The following is a 12,872-nucleotide window of genomic DNA, read 5'->3' as shown; positions in this document are numbered from 1 at the left end:
GCTGCCCAGTGTGTGGGGGTAGGGGATGCTGGGAAGGAAGGGGGTCTCTGGAGAATGGTATAGAGACAGGGCAAGCCCAGAGGAAAGTAAATGGAGAGCTGGGGCTCTTAAGTGCAATCTCAGAGCAGGGAGTCCAGGCTTCTGGGTTCTCTCCCTGCCTCCAGGCAGGTGCTGTGAACCCTCCTGCCATGGAGTGGCACTGCCTGCCTTCGCCACAGGGTGGCAGCTGGCAGCCCATCTGCCTGTGACCCCTTTCCCAGGCAAAGAGGGGAGGGGCTGTGCTGGGGACGCCCTGGACAGCATGGGCAGGGCAGGAGGGAGGCCTTGGGCACTGGCCTGGCTGGAAAGAGAGCCGAGGAGCTGAGCTGGGACAAGCCTTGGCCCGCTGCAGGCCAGCTTCAAGGGCAGAGCGGGCCGCACGTGGGAACCAGCAGCAGTGACTCAGCCTGCTCCCAGATCCACCCTGTGAAACAGCAGCCGCACCCTATGCTCATGAGGGCCCCGGGGTTGGACAGCAGGGGGCTGTGGGTTGGGAGCGAGGGGCACTGGCACAGCTGGGGCTGGGGGGGACATGGGATGGACAGCAGGGGGCTGTGGGTTGGGAGTGAGGGGCACTGGCACAGCTGGGGCTGGGAGGGACATGGGATGGACAGCGGGGCTGTGGGTCAGGAGCGAGGGGCACTGGCACAGCTGGGGCTGGAGGGGGACATGGGATGGATAGCAGGGGGCTGTGGGTCAGGAACGAGGGGCACTGGGGTAGCAGGGGGGGCTGCATGTCAGGATTGAGGAGCACTGGCAGACATGGGGTGCCCTGGGAGAGGAGGGAGGGGCGGTGCCGGACCCATCTGGTCAGCCCCATCCTCCATTACCCAGCAGGGTGGATTGGGGAGCCAGCTGGGTTGCTGCTGGAGGGCAGGGGGCCGGGCTGGGTGGGGTGGAATGGAGGCTGCGAGCGCACTCGTCCCCCACCCCAGCAGGGTGCTGGCCCAGCCCCATCCTGCCGGCTCCTAGCCACCCGCTGACCTCAGGCCGGAAGCACGAAGTGTGGCTGCCGCCCGATTCGTTCCAGGAGCCAGGGACATTCTTTCCATGCTGAGCTCAGCCCTGCCATGAACAGGGGAGGGGAGGCACTCAGCCTGGCCTGGATGGGGCCTAACCAGTCTCCTGGGGCATGGACGTCACAGGGCTGGGGGGTTGCCAGTGCTGGGACCCACCTTGCCACCTGGTTGTCACAGCAGCTGCCTCCCACGGGGGGGGGGGAGGGCCTGGGGAGTGTGGAGCTGGCTGCAGCTGTGTGAGGGGGAGGAGGAGAAGGGCTGCTCTGTGGGGTGCGAGCTGGTACCAGCAGCTGGTGCTGGGCACCCCAGTCCTTGGCCAAGCCCCTGGGTGGGGCTCACTTGGCCCTTCCTCTGCCCGTCTTTCCCAGGTGATTTTCAGATGCTGGGGGCTTCCCTTAGTGCTGCTGATCCCCCACCACCACCTATTGGGCACAATTAACATCTCGGTTGGGCCTGCTGGCAACAGGGTGTTATCCTGCAGGGGATCCCACCACCCCTGCTGGGAAAAGGCTCCATTCCCTTTTCGGCTGGGGGTATCTCCCCACAGCCCTCCTGCTCCCATCAAAAGATGCTTGAGAAATGGGGAAAGGGGCTGCAGTCATCCCAAGCAGGAAGCCCTGCTGATTCTCATCCCCTGCAGAGCCCTCTTCAGCCCCTCCCCATGCTTGGGAGTGTCCCACACCCCAGTGCCCACTTATACCAGTGGGTGCCACTCTGACCCCCAACCTGCCTGCAACTGTTTCCTCCATTGGTCCTGCACCCCCCCAACACAGAACAGCAGCTCCCCAACTCTCAAACCCTTTTATTAAATTCATATAAAAAAACAACACAAAATTCATGTAATAATTAAAAAACCTCAAAAAAATCCTTAAAAAAATCAAATTATAAGCCCCCTCCCCAGAGCCCCCCACTACCAAAAAAAGAGAGGGCTCCTGTGGGGGTATTGCTAAGGAGTTGTCCAGCTGGCTAGTGATTATCAATGCACTGGGGAAGTTGAGGAGGGGGCCCCCCTCCCTCTACATCCCCAAGCTTTAGAGAAGGGATTCCCCCCACCCCAGCCTGGTGCCATTGCTTGCTCCCCCCCCCCCACTTAAGCTGGGGGAGGTGGGTCTAAGGACTGGGGGGGTCATTTCTTCTGAGGGGTGCTGAGCTTCTGCATGCCTCGGATCTTGTCGAGCAGGTCCCCCACAAAAGCCTGGTGGGGAGGAAGAGAAGGGTTATGGGGGCGGGAGCAGAATGCCCTTTTCCTTTCTGATAGAGCCCTGGAATCCTGCCACCCATCCTGCCCTAACCCACTAGACCCCACTCCCCTTCAGAGACAGCCCCCGCCCCCTCCCAGCCTGGTTCCTTCCCCCAGCTGCCCAGGATCCTCTAAGGATACAGCCCCCACCCAGCAGTAGGTTTCACAGGGCCCTAGAAACCAGCTCTGGAGAGGAAGCCCCAACCCCAAAATGACAGGTGTGCAGGGGGGTGGGGTAGGGGACTGGAGAGGGAATAGCAGCTGCTGACTCCCCCACCCAGCCTGGAGATTGATCACAACTGCTGGGGAGCAGAGCCATCCACCTCCCCTCCCACTGCCCAGGGGGCGGGTCCCAGTGTTTCCGGCTCCTGTGTGAGATGGAGGGGGACCTGTCACTCACCTCTGTGGGCTTGTAACAGTCAACCAGGAGCTCCTGGGGGAAGGAAAGAGAGGGGGTCAGGGCTGAGAGGGGGGCTGCCCACGGGCCAGATCCACCTCCACCTCCAGTTGCCACCCCCAACATAACAGCTCTTGCAGTCCAGCTATCCTGCCCCCCTGCATCCCTGCCCCATACCACCCAGACCTCCCCATGGCTTTGTACATGCTGGATCTCCTACCTCAGCCCCATACCTTATATCCCCCTCCCTTGTAGCTCCCAGCCCTGCTTCCTTCCCTGCCTCATGGCATCCCAAGACCCAACCAACCCCCTGTCCCTTGGGTTCCCCACCCCCTCAGGCTGCTTGATCCCCAGCCCTGTATCCCACTCCCTCTCCTAGGCCAGCTCCCCTGGCATGCACCCCCACCCCATGGGTGGCTACTACAGGCCCCTCCTTGCAGCCAGGTCGGTGCTGCCCCAGATTCTACTCCCACCAGTCTGGCTATCGTCCCCTACAGCATGGTGCTTTGCTGCCCCAACCCTTCCCCTTTCACCTGGCAATCCACCAACCCCCTGCCACCATCCCAGGCACCTCACTAGTCCCAGCCTCACCCTGCACACACACACACCCCCAAGACTACCTGCTGAGGCCCATGCCAGCCCCAAGGGAATGACAGTGTGTCCACTGGCAGTGGGACCCTGCTGCACCCCCTACCTTCACCCTGGCTCCCCGGGCATCATCACTGCCCATGTCCAGCAGCTCATCTACATCGATCTCCAGCTCTGGAATCTCTTCTTCCTGGGGAAGGGGTGGAAATGATGGGGGAGGGGTGTTAGTGCACTGGGGTAGTCCCCCAACTAGTTACCTCCCCACACACACACACACACACTGTGAACAGGCCAGTCCCCATGCTCCCACCTCAGACTCAGACCAAGCAGTGCATGCTGGGAGCAGTCACACCTATCCCCCATCACCCAGCTTCCCCCCCACCCCCCAAAACCAGACTGGGAACTGGGGGTAGGGTGAGGAGGGGAGATTAGCAGCTGGAAGAGTTTTAGCAGCAAACAGAAACAGCTTAATCAGGTCACCCTCCACTCCAGAAGCCAGGCTCAGACCTTCTCGTCTCCCCAACCCCCCCAAAAAGAACCCCACCTAATCAGCTTCCTGCCTAATTAAATCAGAAGTTGGGCTCTCCCCCCACGGGGGGCATGGCAGACACTAGTCTGAACAATAGGATTCAGCCCTTCAAGCAGCTCCAGCTACTTACAGCCACATTAGCCATCTCAGACACAAGCTCCATATGGTGCATCTGACCGTGTATAAACAGCCCTGGCACCTCACCCCAGAGGTGGCTGCATCTCGGTCCCTAGGAGGGATCCCTGCGTGCGCCCCTCCCCCTAGCGCTGTGTGCAAGCGGGAGTCACCGAAATCCACACGGAGATTTAGACACAGGAAGCAAGTCAAGCTGGAATCCAGGGAAGAGTCACGCCGCCCTCCCCCCACCGCTGCCCCACCCCCTTTGTTTGGAGGGAGCGTCCACATATACTAGCCTGTGCCCCCCGGGGGGAGATCCCCCACCAACACCAAAAACTGATTAACTCCAGCAACCTCGCACCAAACTCCTCCCAAATGCGCTGAACCCCTCACCAAGGGGCAGGAGAGGCAACCTGGCAGGGTAATCTGCCTCCCCCCGGCAATTTAGGAATTAACTGTTTAGATTCCATCCAGCCCCACTGACTCTAAAGATGGGGGCGGGGTAACCTCTCTGCCCCTCGAGACTTTAAAGCGATTACAGCCTGCAAAGAAAATCCTTGGAATTAAGCAGCGAGAGAAACTTGGGGGAAGTTTGAAGACCCCCTCCCGCCCGATAGGAGTGTGGGGGTTAGCAGCTCTCCAACCCAGCCCCCAAATCCATCGGCTACAGAGCAAATCTGGGGGAGGCCTGGCGCGCAGGGGGAGGGTCCGGGTGGAATGGCGGCCGGTACTTAAACGGGGGCGGGCCCAGCTGGGGGTCACAGTCATGTGACAGGGCGAGGTCCGGGTTTGGGGGACTGGGCGAATGGGGGAGGGGACTCCCCTAGTTTGGAGATGGGGGTGCTAGGAAAGTTGGGCGCTTGGGGGTCCCTGACAGGCAGAGATGGGGCTGTTCCAGGACCCAGGGGTACCTGGCAGTCGTACAGCTGCGTGAGCTGCTCCAGGATCCACTCCTCTAGGTTTAGCCGCTTGCGAAGCTCCTTGCGATCGTATTTCACCGTGACCTTCCCCTGGCGCCGGCCCGGCCCCTCCTCCTCCTCCTGGCCCGTCTCCCCCGGGGGGCTCTGGAAATACACCCGGGGGCTTGTGGCCCCCGCTGGGCCGCTCTCCGGGCTGCAAGGCGCTGCCATCCGCCGGGCCGGGGACCCGAACTGGGTCAGAACCGACTCCGCTGCTGCCCGAACCGGGCCCACGTGAGCTCACAACCTCCAGCTGCTGATGCAGGGAGCAGCTCTCAGATGGATCCTGCCGATGTTGATTCAGCCCAGACCCTAGTACACGTGGGTCCAGAACCGAAGGCGCCTTCAGCTGCCGATACCGCGATGGGAGGAACTAGGTCCTCTTCCTGCCCTCGCGGGAGCCAGAACCGGATCCTGCTCTATTAGGGGCTCTGGGTTCTGCCTTCAAGGAACCAGGACCACGTGCAGTCTGGGCCAGATCCTTCTACTGCACGGAACCGGGCCCAGGCCGGAACCAGAACCGCCTTCAGCCTAGTACTAGGTGCTGGAGCGAGATTCACTTCTTGTCTGCACCGAATCGGGACCAAACCCACATCCGTCCTGCCTATTCTGGGACCACGTGCAAATCGAACGGGGCCGATTCTCCTCCCGGACCCTAATTCGCTTCTTGCCCAAACCTAGTACGACCAGAACCGGATCATGGTGCTGTCTTGTCCCGAACTAGGTCCAGATCCCCTCTTCTTGGTGTTTCCAGACCGGGGGCCGGGATCAGAACCAGAATATGGAAAAGCTCCGCGTCCTGCTGGTACCAGATCCGCCTGGTACTGCCACTACCGGTTCTTCCCAGCCCCAGTTGCTAGTACCGGCTCCGGCCAGCGCTGTCCTGGGTGCTGGTACCGGTTCCTCCGGCACTCACTCGCCCCTGCCGCAGTACCGCTTCCTCCCGGCTCTGGTTCGGTTCCGATCCGCTCCCCCCCGACAGCCCCTTTGTCCCGCTGCTGCCGCTATCGCTCGCTCCTCGCCTCCCTCCCCCGCCCCCTCCCCACCCCCTTAAAGGGGCCGCGTGTCTGTCTGTCCCCTCCCCCAGTGCTTCTGTCCGTCAGGAGACGGGAAGGGAGGTCAGGCTGCGCCCCTGCCACCCACCGCAGCGTCTCTCTGTCAGTCCGTCGCTCCCTCACCTCCTGTGTCCGCCTGTCTGTCCGTCATCCCCCCTCCCCACTGGAGGGGGTGGAGTGAGGTCAGTCTGCTCGCCCCCAACACAGCGATTTTCTGTCCCTCCCGGTCTGTCCCCACCCCCTCCCCCATGGGCCAGGGGCGCTCGGCTCTCCCTCCTTCTAACCCAAGGTCGATCGGCCTGTCTCTCTGTCCATCCCGGAGGAGTCCCTCCCCGCACACCCAGGGGCTGTCTGCCCCTTCATGGGGTTCTGGCTGTCTGTCACAGCGCGGGGGGGGCGGTATTCTGCCCTTCCCCTGCACATGCTGCGTGTCCAGGCCACAGGGTTTGTTCTCGGTGTGTGTCTTCCCCGCCACCCCCCGTTTGTCCATCCATCCATTCCCCCACCACATCTTGCCTGTCCCTGACCTCTCCGATGCATGCCCATTTGTCCTTCCGTCTCTCAGTGGAGGGAGGGGGAGTGTATCCGTCTGTCTGTCCATAACAAAGGAGCAGAGGGAGGCTGTCAATTTGTCCAGTCCCCCCCACCCCCGACAGCCGATCTGTCCCTATCTTCTGTCTCCATCCTTCCTGTTCCGCTATGGGAAGGCAGCGATGGTGGGGGAGGAGCAGCTCCCTGCTGTCTGAGATAGCAAGGAAGGAACCCCCCGTCCCACCTGGTTCGAGCTGCACTTTGTACCGGTGGGAGGGGGGGAGCAGGCTCTGACCTCGGTTATTTGGAGAGGGACTAGGGTAGAGACAGTGAGAGCTGAGGTGCTGGGAAATCTAGTGGTCACTCCTCATGCTGGTGGGGCACAGCCCGGGGGGCTATGTACCCAACCCAAGCATCCCTTCCTTGGTGCTGGGATGCAGCCACCAGGGGCGGCTCCAGGCCCCAGCACACCAAGTGTGTGCTCGTGCTCGGGGCGGCATGCAGCGGGGGGCGCTCTGCTGGTCGCCGGGAGGGTGGCAGGCAGGGTGCCTTCGATGGCATGCCTGCCGAGGGTCCGCTGGTCCCGAGGTCCCCCGGAGCCGCGGGACTGGCGACCGGCAGAGTGCCCCCCGTGGCATGCCGCCGTGCTTGGGGTGGCAAAATGTCTAGAGCCGCCCCTGGCAGCCACCTCTGGGGAGGGGCGTTGAACTATTTATACGGAGATCCCTTGCCTGGTGCTGAGGTGCAGCAGTCTCTGGGGAGGGATGCAGAAGCAATGATCCTTTGCCCTTGCTGAGCTGCAACTAGTGCCACCTGGGGGGGGCACAGGGGCAGTACTGAGCAGTATTATGCTCCCTGCAGAGAGGTGACTAGAGCTAGAGGTATGGGGGAAGGGGGACTTACTGCGGTGGCATGGAAAGGCCTGGAGGCCTGGGTTCACATTCCCCTTTCACATGGAAACTCTAGGAGGGAGGGAGGGCTGGGGCATGTTTTCTATCTTGTAGCCCCGCACCTGTCCAGGGGGTGAAGGAGGGGGTCAGCAGAAGGAGGGTGATGGTAGAAAAGTTTCAGAGGGGTGGGGGCGTTGGGGGATAACTGGACAGCAGGAGCAGCGTTTCAGTAGGTTCCATCCCCCCTGCCACCCAGTCCGTACACACACCCACACACACCCTGACCCCACTGGGAATTTGTGGGGGCCTGAGGGCCGCTGTCCCTTTAAGATCTGGCTCCCTGGGGCCGGCCTGGCCCAAGGCGTCGGGGAAACACGTGGCCGACATTGAGTAACAGAGCCGCGATTCAGGCGCTTCCTGGCCTGGCCGGGGCCCCGGAGCAAACGCGGCAGCTGCGCCCGGCAGTGACGCCCTTCACAGCCTGATCCGAGCCTCCCTCTGTGCCTGTGCCCCCAAGCCCCAGAGTGACCCCGCCAAAGGGAGCCCTCACTCATGTGGCGTTCCCCAGCTAGCACACCCACTCTGCGTGCTTCTCCTACCACACGCCCCCCTCGGGCACCACCCTGGCCCTGCCTTGGGCTCAGCATGCTGGGGCAAGGGCACTGGTTAAATGCCCCCGGCCGGGGACCCAATCCTTCCACAGGGGCTGGGGGTGGCTCCCCAGTGTAGGGAGGTGGAAGCCAGGACTCCTGGTTTCTGTTCTTGGCTTTGGGAGCAGAGTGGGGTCTCTGCCTTGCAGCCCTGCAATTCTGTTGTGCTGAGGGGAGGGGAGACTAGTGCGTAGAGCGGAGCAGGGGGCCTGGAAACCTTGGTCCCAGCCACTATAGTAATGGCTACGGATGGTGGTGCTACCCCACAGTCTGCATCACACAGCAGCCAAACCATGGCAGGGTGCTGTGCATGCAGCTGCATCATAATCCTGTCCCATGCACTGTCTCATGGGACAGATGGGGGGAGGACAACTGCAGCACCTGGCTGTTGCCTGTGAGCATGCACTAGGGTCAGTGCAGTCTGCAGTGGTCCAATGCACTATCCCCATGCACCATGCATGGGGGCTATGAGCATGCAGTGTGTGTGCAGCAGTAAGGCAGTCTATATGCATGCATTGGAGTCATGCAACCTACATCATTCCCATGCTGTGACCCCATGCAGCTAGCATAGAGTTTGAGGGCACTTTGATGCAGCTATAAGCATGCACTAGGGTCAATGCAGCCTTGCACTATTCCTATGCAGCTTAGAGCCAAAGAACGCTGCAACAATGCACCATTCCATTGTACTACTGCCGTGCAACAGGCGGGGAGGCCGTGCAGCACACTGATGCAGCCTCTGTGCATGCATGCATTAGTGACAATGCCACCTAAACTGTTTCCCTGGGCTGTCCCCATTTGTGTGGGGCTGCATGCAGCACATTGCCACAGCCTGTGCACTAGGGCCGGTGCACACTGTTCCTTTGGCACGTAGGTGCCTTGGGTGCAGGAAGCGTCGCGTGGCCGCTGCGAGGGTGTCAGATCCATTCATAGAGCTGAGGTGGGTCTCAGAAACGTAAAGACTCTGGCCCGCAAAGGCTGTTCTCCGTGCGGGTGCGGCGGGCTGCAGCCCGACACTGCCACCTGCTGGCTACTCGGGGAATGGTCGCAGCAAGGACAAAAGGGAACTGGGATTCACCCATAGATGGAAGGGGTGGAGCTGCTAGTCTGGGTTGAGGGGCACTGGCAGAGGTGGGGTGGGGAGTCCAGGCCTGGGATAGCAGGGAGCTGTGGGTTGGGGCTGAGGGGCACCAGCAAAGCACAGGGCTGGGTAGCAGGCAGAGAGATGTCCTGTAGATTGAGACCAGTGCCGTAACAAGGACGAGGGCAGTGAGGGACTTGCCTCAGGCGCATAAAGCTGAGGGGCGCAGGAAAAGATGATGTCAGTGCATTTGTCTGCAGACACAACTGTCATTCAAGTAATCGAGGTCTAGTATTCCCAGTGAGTACACGCTGATTATGTATTAGGACTTCTCGGATCCGCTTAAGACCCTCCAAAGGGTGAGTGCCTTTGTTTATCAGTCCTTATTTCTTATGGAGATGACAGATTGGGAATCTCTGATCTCTATAATATAATGATCTTGTTTAATGTTTAGACAAATTTAATACATTTATTTATGTATTTTTAATTTTTATTCCAGTCTATCGAACAAGATCCTGCATTATGAATAGTATGAATTCTAAATGTCCGAGTGGGGCAGAGTACCGTAAACGACGAAAACACTTTACAGTAGAAAATGAAAAATGTCAGTGATAATGGGGAAATGGCTAGTGAAAAATGCATCAAACGATGGGAATACGCCAATAGCTGACGTCTCTGACGGCATACGTTCAGCACCACTATCTAATAGTAACAATGAGAATTATACAACTTCAGAAAATATTGTTGCTATCGGCCAGCAATTGGATCGTGAGGTTACAACTTCACCTTCAGTATTAATTACTGACAATGATGAGACACTTGACACCTTCGATATCATAGCTAAAACTAATGTGAACGGCCGCGATCAGCAACATCATTCCTCTGCAAGGCAAATCATTTAAATCAATTTTAACGATCCACCATCTTGGCCCTGTATAAACAATAACATAAGATGCCACATTATTGAACATGGACTTGGTCAGGGAAAATCGGAAGCTTTCCATGAATCAACATCGGAAGATTGAAGAAAATTTTCAGGAGACTGTTTTTTTAAAAAGCTTTTTAACGGTGAAACCATAGAGCGTAATTGGATTATTTACTTGGAAACTAGTAAGTCCATTTTTTTGTTTTCCATGCATGTTATTCGATCGGTGCTTTACCAAACCTAATATTGCAAATCAGAAAGTAGGATTTAATGATTGGAAAAATTTAAACCGTGTTATGGAACATGAAAATTCAACCAATCATCGTAAACGTTTCTGTAAATGGAAATCCTTACAAAAGAGATTACTAAGCGAAGAATGTGTCGATGATGCGCTACAAAAAGCTATTGAAACTGATAAGCAAAAATGGAGACAAATTCTAAAAATAATTCTTGATGCCGTGATGTTTTGTGCCAAAAACAATGTATCACCTAGAGGATCGTGTAGCAGAACAGAAAATCCTAATTTGGGAATATTTCTTAATCTATTGGAATGTATAAGTCATTATGATGTTCAACTAAAACAGCACATCGTAGCTCACAGAAAAGGTTCAGTGAGTTATTTTTCACTGGCTATACAAAATGAATGTATTGGCTTACTAGCAAACCAAGTTCGTAATGAAATTATATCCAAAATAAAAAAAGCTAAATATTATTCTATCTTTCTGGACTGCACATCAGATATATCTCACTGAGAGCAAATGTCCCAGATTGTGAGATACGTGAGAATCAATAACGGAATTGTATCTATAGAAGAAAGTTTCACAGACTTCATTGAAACCAAAGAAAAAATGTGAACTGGATTAGCCAAAGAAATAATAAAGAAGCTCGAAAATGATGGGCTTGATCTTCAAAACGCGAGAGTCCAAGGCTATGATAATGACGCAAAGATGTCAGGTGTGTACAAAGGCGTCAAAGCTGTAATTTTGCAAAAAAATAGATTAGCGGATTTTGTACCATATTCAGCCCATTGTCTAAATTTAGTCGGAGTACGTGCAGCTTCCATAAATTCTACTATGGTTTCATTCTTTGCCGCTGTACAAAAGTAATACACATTTTTTTCTCATTCAACCAGTCGCTGGGATATTTTAATGGATATGTTAAAAGTATCACTAAAATGTCATGCTGATACTAGATGGTGATCTAGAGCTAATGCAATTGAAGCCTTAAATTCGCAGATTGCAGAAGTGACCAAGGCTCTAAAAAATGTCACTGTTGCATGGAAATGTCCAGAAGCAATATCAGCAGCTAATAGCCTTCTTAAAAAAATTAATTATAATTTTTTGTGCACGTTATCCATATGGTGCAAAATCCTAACTCATACTGACAGAGTGAATAAAGCCCTACAAGCAAAAGGCATCACTGTTTCTCAGTCTTGTAAAATGATCAACGGATTACAAAATATTTTACAAGAGATGCATGAAAGCGATAACGATATGGTCAGTATTTTTACAGACTGTAAAAAAACGGCTGAAAATATAGAAATACCGGCAGAATTGATTGAATCCAGAAAGCAAAAAGTAAAAAGGCAGCAACTTTATGAGTGTGCAGATGAATCTTCTAATTTATCAGCTGAACAATCTTTCAAAGTACAAATAACAAACGCATTTGACATCATAATAGTTGAGTTACATTGGAGATATGAAACTTTAAAGGAGATATCTTCTGATTTTGATTTTCTTTCAGGTGATTCGCATGTTAAAATGGACACTACAAATCTTCAAAAAGCAGCAGTGGATTTAAGTCTCAAATATGACAGAAATTTTAATGCCTCTGAAATTTCATCAGAGATTCAGAGTTTTAAACATCAGGCGTCAGTGCTGTTTCCAGACGTTTCATGCGCAACTAGTTTGGACCTTCTCCAGTTAATTCATTAATATAATTTGGCCGAATCTTATCCAGATTTAGAAATTGCATTAAGAATATTTCTCCGCTTGCCAGTAACTGTGGCTTCTTGCAAAAGAAGCTTCAGTAAGCTCCTATTAATTAAAAACTACCTTCAAGCAACCACGGGTCAGGAGAGATTAACAAATATGTCCATCTTTTCAATAGAATATGAAGTAGTGAATGATATTAATTTTGATGCAATTATAGATGATTTTGCCTCATTAAAAGCGCAAAAAGTACAATTTTGAAAAATAATCATGAATCGTATCTGATATGGTTCTACAGCTAAATTGTATTTGTGATTATTTAAATAGTATGTTCCATGCACTATGACGCACACCTTATATGTATTTGTACGGGAACTTATTATTAAAATAAATAAACCTATTATCATTATTATTCTTGTTATTTACGTATTTTTCTTTTTTTCCAAAGTAACTACTATGAAATTATCTGGAGGAAGGAGGGTGCTATTTTATATTCTTGCCTTGGGCACAAAAATAGCTAGTTACCGCTCTGTTGAGACCCAAACACTCTCTTTAGCTTACATCAGTACTGTGCTCTGGAAGACACTCCCCCCTCCCTATGGCTCCCACCCTGCCTCAGACCCAGGCGCTGGATCCAGAGCCGCCCCCACACCCTGTTTGCTCTCATTGCAAATTCCCCCAGCTCCCCCCTCAGCCAGGTTCCTCAGGTTCCTCAGGACATAGCCCCTCTTTCCCCCTCTCTGCACTGTTTATTCCCCAGAAAGGCTGGCATGGGGCTGGGGGGAGGGAGCAGAGGCAGATGGGGCCTGTCAAGGTGAATAGCCCCAAAGGGGCTCCATACAGATGGAAAAGTGTCGCCCATTTGTGGAAACTGCAGGGCGGGGGGGATGAGGCATTGCTGGAGTGGGGGAGTCACAGAGGCCC

The 12,872-nt window shown here is 54.9% G+C and overlaps 1 protein-coding gene and 1 long non-coding RNA gene across 3 annotated transcripts; one reads left to right on the top strand and one right to left on the bottom strand.

Annotated features, from left to right (window-relative positions):
- Nucleotides 1-1,845: 1,845 nt before the first annotated feature.
- Nucleotides 1,846-5,848, bottom strand: PPP1R14B (protein phosphatase 1 regulatory inhibitor subunit 14B). Its single transcript, XM_050960709.1, has 4 exons — nt 4,841-5,848; nt 3,390-3,473; nt 2,699-2,731; nt 1,846-2,253 (listed from the first exon to the last, which is right to left on the bottom strand). Exons 1-4 carry the CDS (start codon nt 5,057-5,059, stop codon nt 2,185-2,187), a joined length of 405 nt encoding a protein of 134 aa, XP_050816666.1. The 5' UTR covers nt 5,060-5,848; the 3' UTR covers nt 1,846-2,184.
- A 134-nt stretch (nt 5,849-5,982) lies between these two features.
- On the top strand, nt 5,983-12,310 carry LOC127054493 (uncharacterized). 2 transcript variants are annotated; one of them, XR_007775265.1, is made up of 3 exons: nt 5,983-6,125; nt 9,353-9,451; nt 9,592-12,310. It is a non-coding gene; the product is annotated as an uncharacterized LOC127054493 (long non-coding RNA). The 2 variants fall into 2 exon arrangements; XR_007775266.1 differs by lacking the exon at nt 5,983-6,125 and adding an exon at nt 7,129-7,339.
- Nucleotides 12,311-12,872: the final 562 nt, after the last annotated feature.

The sequence above is a fragment of the Gopherus flavomarginatus genome, chromosome 6, assembly GCF_025201925.1.
Source record: "Gopherus flavomarginatus isolate rGopFla2 chromosome 6, rGopFla2.mat.asm, whole genome shotgun sequence".
Lineage (NCBI taxonomy): Eukaryota > Metazoa > Chordata > Testudines > Testudinidae > Gopherus > Gopherus flavomarginatus.
This window is presented reverse-complemented; position numbering and strand designations above follow the sequence as displayed.